Source organism: Balaenoptera ricei, chromosome X (genome assembly GCF_028023285.1).
Source record: "Balaenoptera ricei isolate mBalRic1 chromosome X, mBalRic1.hap2, whole genome shotgun sequence".
NCBI classification, from domain to species: Eukaryota; Metazoa; Chordata; class Mammalia; order Artiodactyla; family Balaenopteridae; genus Balaenoptera; species Balaenoptera ricei.
Genome location: NC_082660.1, coordinates 121,160,810 through 121,184,176, shown reverse-complemented (window position 1 = coordinate 121,184,176; position 23,367 = coordinate 121,160,810). Strand labels below are relative to the sequence as shown.

General features: G+C 38.8%; 1 protein-coding gene across 1 annotated transcript in view; it reads right to left on the bottom strand.

The window, feature by feature from the left end:
- Positions 1-22,727, bottom strand: part of LOC132357197 (transmembrane 9 superfamily member 2-like) — a 78,388-nt gene extending 55,661 nt beyond the window's left edge. The window contains 4 exon segments of the mRNA XM_059910476.1: positions 3,866-3,993; positions 14,169-14,208; positions 22,383-22,450; positions 22,719-22,727. Of these exon segments, the coding sequence (XP_059766459.1) occupies positions 3,866-3,993; positions 14,169-14,208; positions 22,383-22,450; positions 22,719-22,727 (245 nt within the window).
- Between the last annotated feature and the right edge of the window lie 640 nt (positions 22,728-23,367).

The window sequence follows — 23,367 nt, the reverse complement described above, 5'->3', positions numbered from 1 at the left end:
ACAGGCCATTTTCAGAACTTTGACTTTTACTCTAAGATGGGAAGTCACTGGAAGGCTCTGAGCAGAGGATTGACATGAGCTGAAATTTAAAAAGGAATGCTCTGCATGCTGTATTGAGAACAGACTGTGAGAAGACAAGGCTGGCAGCAAGGAGACCAACTAGGTTTTTGCAACAATCCATGTGAGATATAACCATGTCTTGGACCAGCTGATAGTGGTGGAGGTGATGAGAAGTGGTGGATTCTGAATATATTTTAAAAATAGAGCCACATGGGAAATTCACTGGCTGTCCAGTGGTTAAGACACAGGGCTTTCACTGCTGTGGACTCGGGTTCGATCCCTGGTCAGGGAACGAAGATCCTGCAAGCCGCGTGATGCAGCCAAAAAAAAAATTAGAGCCTATGATCTGCCAAAGGGTTGGACTAGATATAGGATATAAATGAAGAATGATAAAGAGGAATCAAGGGTGATGCCATGGTTTGGGGGCCTGAGCAACTAGAAGGATGTAGTTGCCATTTACTGAGATGCAGAAGACAACAGGAGAAGCAGATTTGGAGGGAAGATTAGAAGTTCTTTTGGACACATGTTAAGTTGGAAATGCCTACTAGACATCCAAGTGGACGGGTCAAGTAAACAGCCAGATATACAAGTCTAGAGACCTAAGCGTCATTGCGGTATCTGATGCAATGAGCCAGGGTAAGATCGCCAAGGTGTGAGTATAAATAAAGAAGAGGCAAAGCTAAAAGACTGAGTCCTGGGGCCCTCTGACATTAAGAGGTTGGAGAAATGAGGGAATTCCCTGGCTGTCCAGCAGTTAGGACTCCACTCTCTCACTGCCAAGGGCCCGGGTTCAGTCCCTGGTCGGGGCACTAAAATCCCACAAACTGCGTGGTGAGGCCAAAAATGAAAAAAAAGAAAAAAAAATAGGTTGGAGAAATGAAAAGACTGATGAGCAACCAGTGAGACAGGAGAAAACCGGAAAGTGGTAACCCAAAAGCCAAATGCGGCAGGTGTTTTAAGGAAAAAGAGATGATCAGTTATAGCAACCATCAGGGAAATTAACAAGGCACAGAACCTGAAAGAAAACACAAGACTCTAGACCCAGAAAACCATTAGGCCTAACTCACGTCTATGACCTTGAGCAGATTGCCTAATTCTGAAAAAGATGAATTTTAACACAGTCATTCTCAGGGGGCCCAAATAAATGAGCTTTACTGTGATTAGATAAAAGTTTTACTGCATGCATACATAAGCTATTACTATGGGCAGCGTAGAAATAAATACAGCTCTAGAAAGTGATTTTCTTGGCTTTTTTACTCTCTCCAAGCCTGAGAATATGAGATGTGATTATAAGCATTAAATGTGATTTTCATATAGCTGATGAGATTAGCTTCCTGCATCATACTTTGTATGTTTACTACCTTTCTACCCAAATGACTTTCAACATGAGTAGCCATCCTGAGTCAGACCTCACAGCCCATCAACCTAAAATTCTGTTCCCAGATATAAGAAGTGACAGACACAAAGAAGCATGGGCGGTTGCTCTTGACAATGGTTAGTATTCCCTGGCCTCTCTTAGTAGCTCTATTTACCCCGTTACTCATAAATATGTCCTGATCCTTTTAACCCTTCTTTTATTTCCTGTCTGCAACACCTTATGAAATAAATCTTCAAAAATTTTTAACATAGCCACTAATTTAAAAAGAATATCTTTTTACTAAGATAAGTCAGAGTTGGAAAGTACCAGTGTTCTTCATCTTTTGGGGTCTGTTTATCTAATGAAATGTATGGACACTTTTGCCCAGAAACATACACATCAATAAAAATTGGGAACAGATACAGATAGTTTATAAACATGTAAAATGATGCTAAATATCACTCATAATAAACAAATAAAAATATTAAATATTAAAAAAATAAAATAAAATAAAAATTGGGTTTGATGCATCTGTATCTATATTAAAAACTCCTAATTCAGCCCTCTCCTATTGCAGATGAGGAAATTTAAACCTATGAGAGATCAAGTTAACCTACCCATGGTCAAAAGCTTGGCACAGCACATTCCCTAACTATTCTTTCCCTTTGGCCATCAGCTGTGACAGATGGAACAACCTTGGCTAAAGTAAAACAGGCCAGTAGGCTTAAAAACAATGAAGTCTGATTCATCTCGATGAACTTAGGGTTGACTTCCAAAATGGAACCAGCAGAGATGAGACAAAAATCCAAATTTCCAAATTCCTTGTTCTGTGTTCAGAAAACCATACCACACTTACCTCCTTTAATATACTTCACATAAGTTTCAAAGGATCACTTTTCCCATCCTAATATTTCAGGTTTTATAATATTTTGCCCATATGGATCATGATTTGATACACTGTATGATATATTCCCCCTCTATCCCTTTTAATTGAAGAGTACTATTCTTATCCTACAGTTTCAAAGAATCTTTTTTTAAAAAAATTATTTAATTAATTATTTATTTATTTTTGGCTGTGTTGGGTCTTCGTTTCTGTGCGAGGGCTTTCTCCAGTTGCAGCAAGCGGGGGCCACTCTTCATCACGGTGCACGGGCCTCTCACTGTCGCAGCCTCTCTTGTTGCGGAGCACAAGCTCCAGACGCGCAGGCTCAGTATTGTGGCTCACGGGCCTAGTTTCTCCGCGGCATGTGGGATCTTCCCAGACCAGGGCTCGAACCCGTGTCCCCTGCATTGGCAGGCAGATTCTCAACCACTGCGCCACCAGGGAAGCCCTCAAAGAATCTTAAGGTTGGAACATTAAAGGTCACCTGTCTAGTCTCTTACCCAATACAGAATTGCCCTTTACAATTCATTAAGCACTCACTTACTAGGGACCAGACACTCACTTACTAGGGACCAGACATTAAGCACTCACTTACTAGGGACCACTCACTTACTAGGGACCAGACACTATGCTGGGTGCCTAACTATGAAATCTCAAAGAGCTGGGTCATCTACGCTCTTCCTACAAACGTGTAGGGATTAACTACTCACTAATTCTTGAGGTTGCTTATTCAAATGTTAGAGAGCTCTAATTGCTAGCAGATTCTTCCTTATACCCAGCTGATACCTGCCTAATAGACTCCACTGGTACTAGAATTGTCCTCTGAAGAAACATAAATCTTAATCTAATCTCTTTGTCATATGGCAGCAACTAAAGAAGAGAGTTAGGATATCCTCAATAAGTCAATTCTCTTCCAGGTCTGCCAGTTTTTCCTCACATTACATGTTATTCAGATGCTTACTATAGGTTAAATGGAATAAAATTGCCTATTTGATTTTTCTTTTTTCTTTTTTTAATTTTTGGCTGCATTGGGTCTTCATTGCTGCGTGCAGGCTTTCTTTAGTTATGGCGAGCGGGGGCTACTCTTGTTGCGGAGCATGGGCTTCTCATTGCGGTGGTTTCTCTCATTGTGGAGCACAGGCTCTAGGTGCACAGGCTTCAGTAGTTGCAGCATGTGGGCTCAGTAGTTGCGGCACGCGGGCCCTAGAGCGCGCAGGCTTCAGTAGTTGTGGCACGTGGGCTCAGTAGTTGTGGCACGTGGGCTCAGTAGTTGTGGCTCGTGGGCTCTAGAGCACAGGCTCAGTAGTTGTGGCACACGGGCTTAGTTGCTCCACAGCATGTGGGATCTTCCCGGACCGGGGATGGAACCCATGTCCCCTGCATTGGCAGGTGGATTCTTAACCACTGCACCACTAGGGAAGTCCCTGCCTATTTGATTTTTCAAACTTTATGTCTAAGGTTATATCACACATGTATCCTAAAAATAAAAATTCTGGTGAGATCTTCTACATTTTGAATTAATTTTTAAATTAATGGAACTAATTAAAAAGACATTCTATAATTACCTTTTGGGATCAAGTCTAGCAGTAACCAATCTTACAATACCCCAATTTGTTTCACTTTCCCCGTGATATGTAATGGTAATATCGACATGGTTGAAGAGGTAGAAAGTATTACTTTTGTTGAATTCAGACTGCAGAAAGATAAAGAAATTTGAAAGAAGTTTGAACTTTTCCTACAAACTAAAAAATATAAAATCTAATCACGGAATGAAAATGGGATATATTACTTCTAAAAAATCGAGCTATAAATTAAGCATACTGAAGTGTAAATGTGTTTTTATAAGATAAAAACTGCAGCCCTGAGCATCTGGCCTAAAATTAAGATGTTAGTTAATTCTACAGTTTTAAATAGTTGTTACAAAGGAATAATATTGCAAATGTAAAATTCACAAATGCATGCATCACTGGATTTTTAACCACACAAAACTATGAAGTAATACAAATAAACTAATAAAATGTTATCAGTACTTAAAGTTTAACCCTATCAAGAGTTTGGGCTTTATTTATGGTAAAAGTAATGAAGCAAGAAAAAATAGAAGGAAGCTGTGTTTCAGAATGTTAACTGTGGCGCCTCTGGGTAGTGAGATTATAGGCAATAATTTTTCCTCTACTTCTTTGGATGTTTCTGTACTTACCAAATTTTGTATAATGAGGGTATATCTACATTTATAATCAGAAGCATCAAACAGATAAAAACGGAGTGAAACTCTCTCTACCAGCCAAGTATTCATTAGTTCACTCCCTAGTAGCCACAACTATATCTGAAGATAATTATCTTAGATCAATTCTTCTTAAACTTGAAAGTTTATACAAATTTCCCAGGGATCTTGTTAAAATGCAGATTCCGACTCACTGGGCCTAGGGTGAAGCCTGAGATTCTGTGTGTCTAACAAGCTCCCAGGTGGTGCTGATGCTCCTGGTCCTGGAACACACTTTGAGAACCAGTGGTTAAGGGAGAGTGAGGGACTATTTTTCCATAAGGATTTGGGGGGCAGTTTTTGTATAAGAGTTGTGATGGGTTGGACTGTGTCCCCCCCCCAAAAGACAGGCTTAAGTCCTAACCCACTGTACCTGTGAATGTGACCTTATTTGGAAATAGGGTCTCTGTAAGACAAAATCAAGTTAGGATGAATGAGGCCATTCAAGTGGGCTCTAATCCAATATAACCAGTCTTCATAAAAAGAGGAAAAGGCCATGTAGAGAGAGAAACACACAGGCAGAATGCCATGTAAAGACAGGGGAGGAGACTGGAGGGATGCAGCCACAAGCCAAGGACTGCTGGCCATCACTAGAATCTAGGAGAGAGGCATGGAACAGATTCTCCCTCAGAGCCCTCAGAAGGAACCAGCACTGCTGCTGACACCTTCATCTCGGACTTCTAGTCTCCAAAACTCTGAGACAATAAATTTTTGTTGTTTTAAGACACCCATTTTGTGGTACTTTGTTACAGCAGCCCTAGCAAATTAAGACAAGGGTTAACAATATGAACTTTGCAATCAGACAGCCATTTACTAGCTATATGACCACAGACAAGTCATTTAACCTCTTTGAGTCTCAGTTTCCCCTTTTTAAAATTGGGGACAATAATAGGATTGCCCATAAGATTGTTGAGAGGATTAAACAGAATAATGTACGTAAAGTACTTAGTGCAGTGCTTGGCATAGAAAGCCTAAATATTAGCTATTATGTCACCCAGGCCTTCAATCTTCAGAGAATGAGTACAAATGAGCCTTGTCAATTACCATGTTGAGTAATCTACAACATGCAGGACTCCTAGATTAAGAATTATGACTCTGCAAATCTCAGAATTGAGAGTGATAGCCCTGAAGGAAATTTAGAGATCATTTAGTACAGTGATGATAAAGGAGACGGTACGAGTGATCCTGAGGCGGTGCATCAGAATCAGCTTGGGATGGAAAGTAAGTACTGCTCACCACAATACTGTCCATAATTGCAAAAACCTAGAAACAACCAAAAATGTCTATCAGTACAGTTAAATGAAAGATGGTATAAACATACAGAGAAATAAAATGCAGCTAGTAGAGCATGTACTGGTACAGAGGTATGTGTGTGATATGTACTAATAGAAGCAGCACAGCATAGGGGTTAAAGACTTCACAGTCAAACTGGCTTGGTTGAAAGCTCAGGAATGGCATGTGCTAGCCTGAGTGACCTTGGCCGAGTTGCTTAACCTCTCAGTGTCTTGGTTTCCGTACCTATACTGTAGAAATCATAACAGAGTGCTGTAAGGGTTAAATCTGCCCATGAAAAGCATTTCAACCACCGTCACGTACTCAATCTGACAGATAAAGTGGTAACAAGGCCCTTCAGGATCTGAATCCTGCTTGTCTCTCCAGACTCATCTGCTGCCATAGCCTCTACTTATAATCTGAAAAATTACTAAAGAGAATTCTTTATTGTGTGCTCTCATAGCACTCCACTCATATCTCTGCCATTTACCACATCAAATTGTACTCAAGTGTATTTACATGTTTACATCCCCTAGTAAATTGTGTTCCCCAGTAGATCACAAGGCTATGAATTTTGTCTGGATCGTTCATTCATTCAACAAATATTTTTGAACATCCACTATGTGCCAGGCACTTCTCAAATATATCCTCAGAGCTAATAGCCAGTAGATGCTCAAAAAATATGAGGCAGTTTGGTATGGTACAAAGAGATCAAAATTTGGATCAAGAAACATAGGGATGGAATTCAGATTTTGCCACATACCATCTTTTGTACGTGAGTCTTTCTGGGCCTTAGTTTTCTTAGTTGTAAAATGGGGCTATCATCACTTAATTCATAAAATTGTTGAGGATTAAGTGAGAAATTATACGGAAAGACCTAGCACAGCACCTGGCACAGAGTAAAGAAGTCATTAAATGTTAGTTTCCTTCCTACTAGATATTAAAATTATGCTTTAAAACTTTAACTAGATTTCCAATTCCAATCTTATTTGGGCCAAATCTCCTGCTAAAAACTACAAATGATAAATATAACAAATATCTCCTTAAAAGAAACATGAGCATGGAATGTACAACACCAAGAGTTAACCCTAATGTAAAGTATGGACTTTGCGTGATTATGATGTGATGGACCAACGTAGGTTCATCAGTTGTAACAAATGTCCCATTTTGGTGGAGGATGCTGAGAATGGGGGAGACTATGCATGGGTGGGGCAGGGGGTAGATGGGAAATCTCTGTACCTTCCTCTCAATTTTGCTGTGAACCTAAACCTGCTCTAAAAAGGTAAAGTCTTTAAAATTTAAGAAAGAAAAAAAGCAACATGAGGTGACAAGAAAGTAAGGAACTACCATGCCAAATTCTAAGGGAAAGTAGGAAGCCAGAGAGGTCAGCTGGGTAAGGGAGCACTGATGCTGCTACTGCCCTGAGGTCACCTGCTGAGCTGGGCAAACTTGAACTTGGGTTTGGGTAGCTTCATGGGATGAGGAGGCGGGAACTCAGGGAAGGCCCTCCCAGGTGAAAAGGCTAATATGAGACCCTCTGGACATTAAGCTGAGACCACCCACCCCCTCCAAAAGTAACATCCTCAGGGTAAAGGTGAGCCAGAAGTGAACCTGCTCATATAGTCCCAATGGACTATTGGGAAGATGGTCTTGAAGCTAAACAGAACAAGGCAGAGGCGGGGGAGAGAAATAAAACTGTCCTTAAAAAGTTGTGGCCACAGACCAGCCCTGACATAGATTTGCAGGCTGGATTCACATCATCAAAGTGGCCCCAGAAAGTTCAAGTTATGAATTTGCTTTAAGGTGGTCCCAGACTGGTATTTCCCAAAGACTCCTGTGGAAGTAAAGGAAAATCCTCTCTGGAGGAAAGTACTTTGACCCTAGGACTCAAAGAAACTCCACAAACAATCTTCGAGAACAATAAGTATGTAGTCCAAAAAATGAAGTATACAAGAAAAAAGGAATTATGAGCAAGAATCAGCAGAAACAACCTTGTAAAGAGTTCAGATCCAGAAATGATCACAAGCAGATTTAAAATTAACCAAATTTAATATATTTTAAAGACATCAAATACAAGTGTGAAAGCATGTGTATGAAATAGAAAAGTACAAATAATGACCCAGCAGATCTGAAGAACAAAACTTGTAGAAATGAGAAGATGATTACTAAAATTCTCTTCTCTTAAGAAAAGGAACAAGTGAAAAGAGAATTTATAGTCTAGAAGATAGACCAGAAGAACACAGCACAGGAAAAACATGGAAAATACAGAAGGGAAGTTAACAGACATGGAGGAGGGGCTTTCCTGGTGGCACAGTGGTTAGGAATCTGCCTGCCAATACAGGGGACACGGGTTCGAGCCTCGGTCCAGGAAGACCCCACATGCCGCAGAGCAACTAAGCCCGTGTGCCACAACTACTGAGGCTGCGCTCTAGAGCTTGCGAGCCACAACTACTGAAGCCCGCAGGCCTAGAGCCCATGCTCCGCAACAAGAGAAGCCACCGCAGTGAGAAGCCCACACACCGCAAGGAAGAGCAGCCCCCACTCAACACAACTGGAGAAAGCCCACACACAGCAACGAAGACCCAACACAGCCAAAAATAAATAAATAAAATAAATTTATTTTAAAATTTTATTTATTAAATAAATTTATTAAATAAATAAATTTATTAAAATAAATAAATTTATTTTATAAATAAAATAAATTTATTTTTTAAAAAAGCAAAAGAGAGACATGGAGGAGAAAATAACATTTAACATAGCTTTAATTGGAGTCTGAAAAGGAAAGAAGAAAATATCTCACCATGGCTGAGAATTACAGAACTGATAAAAGGCACCAATCCAGGAAACTTAAGGAATTACAAACAGGATTTAAAACAAAGCAAAACAGGGACTTCCCTGGTGGTGCAGTGGTTAAGAATACACCTGCCAATGCAGGGGACGTGGGTTTGAGCCCTGGTCCAGGAAGATCCCACATGCCACGGAGCAACTAAGCCCGTGTGCCACAACTACTGAGCCTGCGCTCTAGAGCCCACAAGCCACAACTACTGAGCCCATGTGCCACAACTACTGAAGCCCACGTGCCTAGAGCCCGTGCTCCACAACAAGAGAAGCCACCACAATGAGAAGCCCATGCACCGCAACGAAGAGTAATCCCCGCTCACCACAACTAGAGAAAAGCCCACACGCAGCAATGAAGACCCAATGCAGCCAAAAATTAATTAATTAATTATTTTTTAAAAAAAACAAGCAAAACAAAAATCCATAACTAGACACGTAATCATGAAACTGCATAACACCCTCTAAAGAAAGAAGTGACTGGGAGTTCCCTGGTGGCCTACTGGTTAGGATTCTGGGCTTTCACTGCCTCGGCCAGAGTTCAACCCCTGGTCGGGGAACTGAGATCCCACAAGCTGTGTGGCACAGCCAAAAAAAAAAAAAAAAAAAACAGTGACTAATAGTAGGTATAAATGAAAGGACTATAACAGAAATACAAACCTTAAATATTAGAAGAATTACAACAATAAAAATGTAGACCACATAAAGACTTTTCAAATAAATATTATATTTCATGGAATCTAAAATGCCACCACTTATAAAACATCATTACGGGCTTCCCTAGTGGCACAGTGGTTAGGAATCTGCCTGCCAGTGCAGAGGACACGGGTTCCAGCCCTGGTCCGGGAAGATCTCACATGCCGCAGAGCAGCTAAGCCCGTGCGCCACAACTACTGAGCCTGCGCTCTAGAGCCCACGAGCCACAACTACTGAGCCCACGTGCCACAACTACTGAAGCCCGCACATCTAGAGTCCGTGCTCTGCAACAAGAGAAGCCACCACAATGAGAAGCCCACGCACTGCAATGAAGAGTAGCTCCCACTCACCACAACTAGAGAAAGCCCGCGTGCAGCAAGGAAGACCCAATGTAGCTAAAAATAAATAAATTAAATAAATAAATTCTTTTTAAATTTTTTAAAAAATCATTATTTTATGTGCTGCTAAAAAAAAACACTGTCAATTAACCTTTAACATGCCATCAACTGGAAGACACATCTTGATTTCATAAATGTTAAAATATGGGGAAACATGAGTCTTAGAATCAATAAAATGTGAAATATCAAAATAGGAAAGAAGATGTAATAAAACAGAACTGAAAGCAAGTGTCATATCAATACATGTAAATGGGCTTAACTCACCTATTAAGAGGAAAAGATTTTTCAGAAGATACCACAAAGCAAAACTCAACAACATGTTGTATAAAAGAGACACATCTAAAAGAGATTCTGAAAAGTTAAAAATGAAAGGATAGGCAAAGTTACACGAAGCAAACGTATGCAAAAAGAAAGCAAGAGAGCTGGACTTCCTCCTCCAGACATGATTGAATAACACGAGACTAGATTTACTCTTTCACCTTAAACAACTTTTTCAAATGGGTAAAATATATGAAACAACAGTTTTCAGACCCTGGACAACAAAGAACATTAAAACAGTGATCACCCAGAGAAGGGGAAGCCTCACGCTTCCTCCCCAGAGAGGATTTCCAGGTTGTGGTGCAGGGAAAGGGTACCCAAGCAGAGCCCTGCAATCTCTCCCAGTTGAGAAGACAAAGTTCGAAGTCCAGAGAGGCCAAGGGGGCTAGATTTTGTGGGGCAGATTACCAGAGAGAGGAGAGCCGCACAGAGATTTCTGGAGATATGCAAGGGGTCTCTTTCATCAGAGTATTGATCAGTACATGCATGTAAGGTGTGCCAGTCATTGATTGATTGCCTCTCATCCCCGAATTCATGCTCTTTGACCTCTGTGAAAATTATCTGGGCCCTTTCAATATTTTAAATAGTTCTCCTTCGCAACCTGACACTGAATGAAGCTTTGTCAGTAGAGGGCGCTGGATAGACACTGCAAGAGAAAAGGGTTTTGCTTCCTGGTTGATGAATGCTCACTCCGCATGCTCCTGTTTCTTCAGCCTCAGCAACCTCTAAGGAATTAATGGATCCACTTATCATAGTAAAAGAGAGAAACAAAAGACATCAGGTGGAGGGGGATGAATAGGCAGAGTACAGAAGATTTTTAGGGCAGTGAAACTACTCTGTATGATATTATAACAATGAATATATGCCATTATACATTTGTCCAAACCCATAAAATGTACAATACCAAGAGTGAACCCTAATGTAAACTATGGACTTTGGGTGATAATGGTGTATCAATGAAGATTCATCAATTGTAACAAATGTGCCACATTCTGGTGATATCATGTGCCTCCTGATGAAAGAACACATCACTACTTTATCTTGCCAAAGAGATCAAACCTGAATCTAATCAAGCCGCTGGATCCATCTACCAATTTGAAGGAATCAGGGATAGAGGAAAATGCACCATTGTTTGGATGAGTAATACAGGAATGGACAAATGGATAGAAAGGTGATAAATCAAACACAGAAAATGCTAATTATAGAATCTAGGTGCTGGGTTTATGAGTGTCCACTATATAATTCATTCAACTGTTTGTGCATTTGAAAATGCTCACAAAAAACATTGAAAAAAGATACATAAAATGATCAAGTCTAAACTATAGCATCTAGGGATGTAGACTTGGGTGACAAAACCGTAAAAGAAACTCAAGGAAGTGATTAGGGTAAAAGTTAGGATAGTGGTTATTTTAGGGGAAGGAAGAGTGTTGGAAGTGGGTAGGGACACATGGATACCTTCTGGGGTGGCTGGCCAAATTCTATTTCTTGATCTGGCTGGGGTTTACAAAGGTGTCCCCCTTATAACAATTCATTACACTTTATATTTGTTCTGTATGGTTTTCTGTATCTGCATTTTACAACGAAAAGGTTTTTTTTAAAGTCCATATCCTTGGACCCAGCAATTACACTTATATGAATTTATCTTAAGGTCATAATTAGAAAAGAGTATACAGAGGTTTGCACAATAATAACTATCACTTATTGAGTGCCTACTATGTGTCAGACACTGCTCCAAGAACTTTACAAGTCTTATCCTATTTATCCTCACAACAATCCTATGTGGTATATATTATCCTTATTCCCATTTTACAGATGAGACTCAGAGAGGTAAAAGAATGTTCACTGCAGCATCATTAATAACAAAAATTGAAAACAGCTAATCATGATGGAATGGATAAAAAATTATGATCCATCCATACAATGGAATATTATGAAACTATTAAAAAGTATAATCATTTTCTCGTTCTTGTATTTCCTCTCTCCGTACATATGTGTGTGTATACATACATAATATACAAAATGAACATGGAAAGAAGTCCATTATAAACTTCTAAGTAAAGACAAAGAAGCAGATTACAAAAATATATATATTGCAATCTCACTTAGATTAAGAAATTATGTATACATAAAAAGAATCTATTAAAATTGAGGAGGATTATATGAAGACTGTCACTTCATACTCTTTATACCTCTGTGTTGTATGAGGGTTTTACAAACATGTATTACTTTTTTTTCCCTTTTTTTTTGGCCGCAACACGCGGCATGAGGGGATCCTAGTTCCCCGACCAGGGATGGAACCCAGGCCCCCTGCAGTGGAAGCTCAGAGCCTCAACCAGTGGACCACCAGGGAAGTCCCCAAACAGGTATTACTTTTGTAATCATCATGGTGGTGTTCATACAATGCTAGTGTACTTAATGAATTTAAAACTTTCTATTGATAAGACAATCATATTTGCCACTTTGATTCTAAATATCTAATTCAGCAGTTCTCAAACTTTTTTAGTCTCAGGACTCCTACTCTTAAAAAGTATGAAAAACCCTGAAGAGTTTTTGTTTATGAGGGTTATATCTACCCATAGTGACCAAATTAGAACTTAAAATGAGAAAATTTTAAAACGCAAGTGTACAGAATCACACATTCCATTAGCCTTTAGAGTGATGACATCATCACACTTCACATAGCTTCTGGAAAATTCCACTGTACACTCATGAAAGAGTGAGAGTAAAGAAGGCAAAAAACATCTTAATAGTATTATGGAAATAGTTTTGACCTGGCAGACTCCCTGAAAAGTTCTCAGAGAGTCCCAGACCTCACTTTGAGAATAGGTGATATAATTATTCCTGCAAAAAAGATCAGTTACACAATAAATACTATAAACAACTTTTCTGAAACTTCCCTACAGCTTTAAGTTTGCAATGGAAGGAAGTCTGCATGTAAAGGGGGGAAGGAGGAGGACATCAACATCTACCCAAAATAAATATCCTTAGGGACTTCCCTGGCAGTCCAGTGGTTAGGACTCCATGCTTCCACCGCAGTGGGCATGGGTTCAATCCCTGGTTGGGGAACTGACATCCCACATGCGGTGCAGTGCAGCCAAAAAAAAAAAATTCCGTAAAATAAAAATGAATGAGAAAATTCTCAATAAAGCGTTCCTCTATATATAAAAGGGATGACAAAAGACAACTGCTGGTTTCACTTAACCTTGGTAATCTTAGGGTGGCAACCCACAAATGTTGATAAAAGTTACTGCTACTCTGGCCAACTGGGGCTCTTTCATCCTATTGGCCCATTTATTCTTCCCAGACCATCAAAGATGTGGTCTTTAAATGGTTCCAAAGAACCATTCCAGGGAATTCCTTGGTAGTCCAGTGGTTAGGACTCTGTGCTTTCACCGCCGACGGCCCGGGTTCAATCCCTGATCAGGGAACTAAGATCCCGCAAGCCGGGAAGTGCGGCCAAAAAAAAAAAAAAAATTTCCATATAGACTTCCATATAGAGTATCAAACACAGACTATATTAATGCAAATTTCTCCTACTCATTAACTCCTGTCTTCTGTCACTTTTCCCTTACTTTAAAAGAATTATCAATTAAGCAGTTGTTTGCTGCTTTTTCTCCCACATTCCCTATGTGAATGTTTCCCACTGTGAGAAATACATATCACTGGGGATATATGAGATAATTTTAGGTAGTAGGTGAAAAAACAGTCTGTACTCTACTTTTTAATCTAGTTACTTGAAAATAGATGAATAAAATATATAAGTAGTACACTAAGCCTGTAATTTCTGTAATTTCCTTTTAAATAAATTTAAGTTAAATTATGGATAAATAGGGAGTTCCCGGGTGGCTTAGTGGTTAGGATTCTGGGCTTTCCCTGCCAGGGCCCAGTTTCAATCCCTGGTCAGGGAACTGAGATCCCGCAAGCCATGCGGCACAGCCAAAAAAAATAAATGACGGATAAATAATAATACAGGTGCCTCAGATGTGGCAAAAATCACCAAGGTGGTGCATGAATGACTGAAATTCAAGAAGCACTGCCCTCTTCTCTGGAGAGAAACAATGAAGGGTACCACCAATTAGACACCAAAACAGAAACCTGGCAGGCATCCTCTGCTCCTCTCTCCCTTCCCCTTCATCCCCACTGCTGATCCACATTGAGTCTCCCCCTTCATCCCCATTGCTGATCCATGTCAAGTCTCCACATGTAACACAGATTATAAGCAATGCTGCCCTGGTTGAGCCCTTCCATGCCCATTCAGCCTCCATGGCAGCCCCAAGACACTTCTATTACCCTAGGGCCCAGTAGAAAACAGCTTGAAAACCACAAGACAGATTTCAAAAACAGTGTGATTGGGACTTCCAAAATAAAAAGATCTGAGTTACCATCGCAACAAAAAGAATAAAATACCTAGGAACAAACCTACCTAAGGAGACAAGAGACCTGTATGCAGAAAACTATAAGATACTAATGAAAGAAATCAAAGACAACACAAACAGATGGTGAGATATACCATGTTCTTGGATTGGAAGAATCAATATTTTGAAAATGACTCTACTACCCAAAGCAATCTACAGATTCAATGCAATCCCTAACAAATTATCAATGGCAATTTTCACAGAATTAGAACAAAAAATTTTATAATTTGTATGGAAACACAAAAGACCCCAAACAGCCAAAGTAATCTTGAGAAAGAAAAACAGAGCTGGAGGAATCAGGTTCCCTGACTTCAGACTATACTACAAAGCTACAATAATCAAGACAGTATGGTACTGGCACAAAAACAGAAATATAGATCAATGGAACAGGATAGAAAGCCCAGAGATAAACCCACACACCTATGGTCACCTAATCTATGACAAAGAAGGCAAGAATATACAATGGAGAAAAGATAGTCTCTTCAATAAGTAGCACTGGGAAAACTGGACAGCTACATGTAAACGAATAACATTAGAACACTCCCTAACACCATACACAAAAACAAACTCAAAATGAATTAAAGACCTAAATGTAGGGACTCCCCTGGTGGTCGAGTGGTAAAGAATCTGCCTTACAATGCAGGGGACATGGGTTCAATCCCTGGTCAGGAAACTAAGATCCCACATGCCGCAGGGAAACTAAGCCCTCAGGCCAAAACTACTGAGCTCATGCACCTCAACTAGAGAGCCCGTGTGCCACAAACTACAGAGCCCATGTGCCCTGGAGCCCGTGCACCACAGCTAGAGAAGAGAAAACCCACACGCCACAACTAGAGAGAAGCCTGCACGCCACAACGAAAGATCCCACATGCCCACAATGAAGAGCCCTCATGCCACAACTAACACACGGCACAGCCAAAAAATAAAATTAATTAATTAATTAAATGTTAAAAAAAAAAAGACCTAAATGTAAGACCGGACACTATAAAACTCTTAGAGGAAAACATAGGAAGAACACTCTGACATAAATCGCAGCAAGATCTTTTCTGACCCACCTCCTATAGTAATGAGAATAAAAACAAAAATAAACAAATGGGACCTAATGAAACTTAAAAGCTTTTGCACAGCAAAGGAAACCATAAATAAGATGAAAAGACAACCCTCAGAATGGGAGAAAATATTTGCAAATGAAGCAACTGACAAAGGATTAATCTCCAAAATATATAAACAGCTCATGCAGCTCAATATCAAAAAAACAAACAACTCAATCCACAAATGGGCGGAAGACCTAAATAGACATTTCTCCAAAGAAGACATACAGATGGCCAAGACGCACATGAAAAGATGCTCAACATCACTAATTATTCGAGAGATGCAAAACAAAACTACAATGAGGTATCACCTCACACCAGTCAGAATGGCCATCATCAAAAAAATCTACAAACAATAAATGCTGGAGAGGGTGTAGAGAAAAGGGAACCCTCTTGCACAGTTGGCAGGAATGTAAATTGATACAGCCACTATACTATGGAAAAGAGTATAGAGGTTCCTTAAAGAACTAAAAATAGAACTACCATATGACCCAGCAATCCCACTACTGGGTGTATTCAAAAAGATATATGCACCCCAATGTTCACTGCAGCACTATTTACAATAGACAGGGCATGGAAGCAACCTAAATGTTCACTGACAGATGAATGGATAAAGAAATGTGGTACATATATACAATGGAATATTACTCAGCCATAAAAAAGAAACGAAATTGAGTTATTTCTAGTGAGGTGGATGGACCTAGAGAGTATTATACAGAGTGAAGTAAGTCAGAAAGAGAGAAACAAATATCGTATATTAACGCATATATGTGGAATCTAGAAAAATGGTACAGATGAACCTATCTGTAAAGCAGAAATAAAGACACAGACTTAGAGAACAAACAAACATATGAATACCAAGGGGGAAAGGGGGCAGTGGAATGAATTGGGAGATGGGGATTGACATATATACACTATTGATACTGTGTATAAAATAGATATCTAATGAGAACCTACTGTATAGCACCTCACTAAGGTGGCTTCTCTTGCTGCAGAGCACAGGCTCTAAAAGCGCAGGCTTCAGTAGTTGTGGCTCGCGGGCTACAGAGCGCAGGCTCAGTAGTTGTGGCGCACGGGCCCAGCTGCTCTGCGGCATGTGGGATCCTCCCAGACCAGGGCTCAAACCCGAGTCGCCTGCATTGGCAGGCGGATTCTTAACCATTGCACCACCAGGGAAGCCCGGTTTATCAATTTTATCTTCTCAAAGAACCATCTTTTAGTTTCATTGATCTTTGCTACTGTTTTCTTCATTTCTGTTTTCATTTATTTCTGATCTGATCTTTATGATTTCTTTCCTTCTGCTAACTTTGGGGTTTTTTGGTTCTTCTTTCTCTAATTGCTTTAGGTGTAAGGTTATATTGTTTATTTGAGATGTTTCTTGTTTCTTGAAGTAGGATTTTATTGCTATAAACTTCCCTCTTAGAACTGCTTTTGTTGCATCCCATAGGTTTTGGGTCACTGTGTTTTCACTGTCATTTGTTTCTAGGTATTTTTTGATTTCCTCTTTGATTTCTTCAGTGATCTCTTGGTTATTTAGTAGTGTATTGTTTAGCCTCCATGTGTTTGTATTTTTTACAGTTTTCTTCGTGTAATTGATATCTAGTCTCATAGTGTTGTGATCAGAAAAGATACTTGATATGATTTCAGTTTTCTTAAATTTACCAAGACTTGATTTGTGTCCCAAGATATGATCTATCCCGAAGAATGTTCCATGAGCACTTCAGAAGAAAGTGTATTGTGTTGTTTTTGGATGGAATGTCCTATAAATATCAATGAAGTCCATCTTGTTTAATGTGTCATTTAAAGCTTGTGTTTCCTGGAGACCTTCAAGATGGTGGAGGAGTGAGACGTAGAGATCGCCTTCCTCCCCACAAATACATCAGAAATACATCTACATGTGGAACAACTCCTACAGAACACCTACTGAATGCTGGCAGAAGACCTCAGACTTCCCAAAAGGCAAGAAACTCCCCACATACCTGGCCGTGTCGCTGACAGAGTCTTGGTGCTCCAGACGGGTGTCAGGCCTGAGCCTCTGAGGTGGGAGAGCCGAGTTCAGGACACTGGTCCACCAAAGACCTCCCGGTTCCACGTAATATTAAACGGCGAAAGCTCTCCAAGAGATCTCCATTACAATGCTAAGACCCAGCTCCACGCAACAAAGAGCAAACTACAGTGCTGGACACCCTATGCCAAACAACTAGCAAGACAGAAACACAACCCCACCCATTAGCAGAGAGGCTGCCTAAAATCCTAATAAGGTCACAGACACCCCAAAACACACCACCGGACGTGGCCCTGCCCACCAGCCTCATCCTCCAGAACACAGGCACCAGTTCCCTCCACCAGGAAGCCTACACTACCCAATTCTCATATCAGACAAAATAGACTTTAAAATAAAGACTATTACAAGAGACAAAGAAGGACAGCTTTTTCTTTTGATTTTCATTTGCTGTATCATAAGATTTTACACAAACTTTTATAGGTTTCTGTCTTGTTAAAAGAAAACTATTAAGAAAGAAAATTAAAAATATTAAGAGATTTGACTAAATTGTATAAATCAAATGTCACAAAACAAGCACTTTATCTTACAAATAAAACTTTTCTTCAGAGACTTCAGTATGCCATCATTCTCAGCACTATCTCCTCTACATTTCAGTTCATACCTAAAATGATTACAGTAGACACACACACACACTGCTTTCACCACTAAACAGAAGAATTTGCCTTCTTCAGTATTATAAAAGGTGGGGTATAAAATCCATTGTAGCGGGAATTCCCTGGCGGTCCAGTGGTTAGTACTTCAGGCTTCCACCGCAGGGGACGCAGGTTCTATCCCTGGTTGGGGAACTAAGATCCCGCAAGCCGCGCGGTGCAGCCAATAAATAAATAAATAAAATCCACTGTAGCTTTCTAAAAACTACCTTGATCTACAACCCTTCACTTAAAACTGATAATAAAATTGGTTATAGTGATGGTTACACAACTCCATGAGTATACTAAAAAGCATTGAATTGGACATGTATGAGTGGGTGAATTATTTGGTATGTGAATGAGCTCTCAATAAAGCTGTTACCAAAAAAGTGATAATAAAATATTTGATACTTTTAATATGAAACCTCTTATTTACAAAGTCTAGCTACAGGAGATTATCAAGATGAAGTGCCAATGCGGTTCATCAGAAAACAATAAGCAAGAGTAAACAATGAAAATTTAACACTTCATATCCTGAAATCATACAAATATTAACCCTAAAATTCCTTATTGGCAACTGAACTAAACTGTCATGTTTCTTCCGTCCAAAGCACAGCATTTCTTGAAAAGGCGCACTTTTCTCTTAGGACAATGGTACTCCACAGGGGAACTGCGTGCAACTTTAATCATCGAAAAGCGAATGCCTGACACACAGACCAACGGAACACATCAATAGAGAACCCAGAAATAGACCTACACAACTAGGCCCAAGTGATTTTTTCACAAAGGTGCAAAAGCAAGTAAGTGGAGGAAGAACTGAAATTGCTGAAAAGGTCTTTCCAGCAAATGGTACTGAAGGAATTGCACACCTATAGACAAAAAAAAAAAAGAATTTCAACCCAGACCTCACACCTTATACAAAAAATAACTCGAAATGGATCAGACTTAAATATATAAAGTCAAATTATAAGACTTTTTGAAGAAAGTCTTCAGGACCTAAGGCTATGCAAAGTCTTCTTATACTTGACACCAGAAGCATGATGCATAAAAGGAAAACTTGATTACTGGACCACATAAAATTTAAAACATTTGCTTTGTGAAAGACCCTATAAAGAAGAAGAAAACACAGCCACAGACTGGGAGAAACTATTTGCAAACTACTGTTGCAATAAAGGAATCATAACTATTGATAGAATATACAAAGAATTCTGAAAACTAAACAGAAAAAGAACAGTAAATGGGCAGCATGAGGGAGCCTTGTGCTGATGGAACTATGTTGTGTATTGACTGTGCTGGTGGGTACACGAATCTGCATCTCACACACACATACACACACACACACACACAAGAGTGTATGTAAAACTAGTGAAATCTGAAAAGGTCTGTGCATTGTCCAATGTCAATTCCCTGGTTTTGCTATTGTACAGTCATGCAAGATGCTACCATTGGGCAAACCTGGTTAAAGGGTACACAAAACCTCCCTGTTCATTATTTTGTAGCTTCCTGTGAATCTGTAATTATTTCAAAATAAAAAGTTGTAAAACAAGCTAACGTCTGATGTTTTCACATATATTAAAATTGATCAAATTACACACTTTCGATATGTGTAGTTTATTGTACTTCAGTTATACTTCAATGAAGTTGAGAAAAAAGAAGAAAAAAGTTAGTGCCTTCATAACCGTGACTGCTCTTGAAAACATCCTTACTCCATCCCCATATCTATTAAGATATCAAGGGCAATATCAATAGACACTGAGAGTCCAATTACATCTACTTATATCACCCTACCCAAAATATGCAAGAACAAAAAATTAAACTTTTTTTCTTTATGAAGCAAAAATAAAACTTGAAAGGCAAAACCTTTGTGTGGAACCACCAACTACTGCAGATAGCTTAAAGAGCATATAGAGTCATCCCTCAGTATCAGTGGAGGATTGGTTCTAGAACTCCCAAGGATATCAAAATCCACAAATACCAAAATCCACCATTGCTCAAGTCCCTCATATAAAATGGTGGAGTATATGCATATAACCTACACACATCCTCCCCTAGACAGTTGACCCTTGAACAATGCAGATGTTAGGGGGCCAACCCTCCCTGATGTTGAAAATCTTACCTGTAACTTACAGTTGGCCCTCTACATAGATGGTTCCTCTGAATCAGGTTCCACATCCAGGGATTCAGCCAACCACAGATCATATATTGAAAAAAATCCAGGTATAAGTAGACCCACGCAGTTCAAACCTGTGTTGTTCAAGGGTCAACTGTACTTCGTACCATCTCTACATTACTTATAATACTTAATACACAGTGTAAATGCTATGTAAGTTCTAGTGTTGCTTTTGGGAACTTTCTGGAATTTTTTCCCCTGAATATTTTCGATTCCAGGTTGGTTGAATCTTCAGATGAGGAACCCTTGGATTTGGAGGGCCAACTGTATTAATGTATTCTTCTGGCAACACCAGATTCTACCTCCTTTCCTTTTTCTTTACCTTCCTTTAAAGCAAAGACTCTGGTACAATTATGGCTGACCCTTGAACAACACAAGTTTGAACTACCCGGGTTCACTTATATGAAGATTTTTTCAATAAATATACAGTGGGCACCCTGATTCCACGGGTTCCACATCCACAGATTCAACCAACCGTGGATGGCAGACGTAAAATTTAATACACAATCCGTGGTTGGTTGAATCTGCAGATGCGGAACCTGCCTACGTGGAGGGCTGACTATGGGCTTGAGCATATGTGGATTTTGGTATCTGCAGTGAGTCCTGGAACCAATCCCCCATGGATACCGAGGGATGGCTGTATATGTAGTCAGTTTTGAGAAGATTCATTTTAAAATAAGATTTAAAATAAGATCAACTGAATAACCTCATAAGGAGATGATGTTATTCGTTCTCCAAACAGTACTTGTCCAAGATTTTCAGAAGGGCTTTTCTTTCTGGAGTCTTGACAGAAGTCAAAGAAAAAAAAAAAAAAAAAGAGAGGTTCAAGTCAGGTAAAAAAAAAAATCAGCAAAGAAATCAGTCCTTATAATTTATCTAGCCTCTCCACTTTTAATGGTAGATTCTTCTAAAAATATGACCCAGAATCTTTCTATTTATGATTTATAGACCTCATTATATGTTTCTCTTTAAACTGTTTAACCTCTGATAATTATGAATTCATTATTTAAAATGCTCATGGTACTGCTCTTGACTTTTGTAATGCAGCTAATCACAATCAAAAAGAAAACAACACTATTTTTAGGATTAAACTTCAAATTACATATAAGCACAAATAAGGAAACAATGGCTTAAAGTCTGTACTGATTCTAACCTGGGACATTTAGAAACTGTAATTATCAGTTCTGATCAAAGGGGAATTAAAAAACAAACACCTCCAAACACATTCCCACATACTCACAAATCAAACAGTTACTAGGTGAAAAGAATTACAATTACCTTTAAGTAAATTTGAATGTAAAATGGCTTAGGTAGAAGATAAAATAAATGGTAGGCCTCTGTAATGTTTTAAATTCTCATACTAACACCCTACATTTACACCTGGTATTTTAATGAAAATCAGACCTGATTTTATTTCTGCTTAATTAGTAGAAATAAAGTAATACCAAAGGGAACTACAATCATTTTTTCTAAGAAGTATATCATTTGTTGCTATTCTCAAATGAACGATCATACTGAATCTTATAATAACTACTCACTACTAAACTAAGCACCTTCATCCATTAAAAACCTTAGTATAAACCTACCTTAGTATTTGATATTTTAGAAATAAGATACAACTCTGCAAAGATATTTTTTCAAGTTCAAAGTGTAGTAAATTTATACTTTGCCTTTCTTAGAAAGAAAAATCAAGTATGGCAACTTCCTAATTTTTTAAGCATTTGTCTCACATTGAAAGCTCTCTATTCTAATCATTTTTTCCTGTTACGTTGATTATAAAATTACCACTACATTTCTTAATATATTCAGGGCTTTCGTTCACTAACTTTAAAAACTTAAGGCACATTTTAACACAATTATATCATAATTATGATATAAATTAATCACAATGATATCAATTATATTGGATATAATTATAATACTTACAACTTACGTATTATACTCATAAGGTAGCACAGAGTCCACTGAGTCCAGTCTATTTACAAATAGTGCTACTGATGACTACAAGAAGGGAAAAAAAAATCATTAATAATACAAAGTAAAATAAGGCAGTACTTGCAAAATACATAATGAAGTAACTGAAAGGTAATTGGGTCTATTGCTCCCATCAATTTATAACTGTATAGTTATAAATTTATAACTTAGCACAGTGTTATAAATTTATAACACAGTACACTTATAAATTTTTTAAACAGTATAGCTATAAATTCATAACATTTCATTTATCTGGCATCATCGGGGTCTTTGAATACATAAATTTTTCAGATACCTCAGCCATTCTTAACCTTTTTTAATTATAGAACCCTTTGAGAATAGGATGAAAGCTATGGCTCCTTGCCCCAGAAAAGCACACATATTCACCAAATTCCCTGTTCAGCTTTAAAAGGCTTCATAGGGCCTCTAGGGTCCATGGAACTCAAGTTAAGAACTTGAAATAATTAAAGCTACCAGCATAAGTGCTTTTCTTGCATTATTGTAACCATTTTTATAAGAATTATTCTAAAATACACTTCACTCTTTCCTATCTTAAACAAAACATTATGATCACAATTTAACCTTCCTTGATGACTCAGGGTCATTTTGAGCATCAATCATTGCACCTGCTTTGACTCTGTGACATCTCCAGTATCAAATGAGATGAAAACAGCTATTTACCCCAAAACTGAATGGCAAGAGATAACTATTTACACCTCTGCTACCCACACCCCCCCACCCCTACCAAAGAACATAAACTTGTTTGTAAAGAGTTTCCTTTCTTTTTGTAAAGAGTTTCTCTTTCATTTTGGCTGTCAGCTGTCATTATGCCTTTTCTCCCTTCTTTTTTTCCCCCTAATCTGGTATAGGGCAAGCCCTCAATTTGTGTAATAAATGATCAGATTTGTTAAAACTATGTGAAAAAGGCCATAAAAAAGAATGAA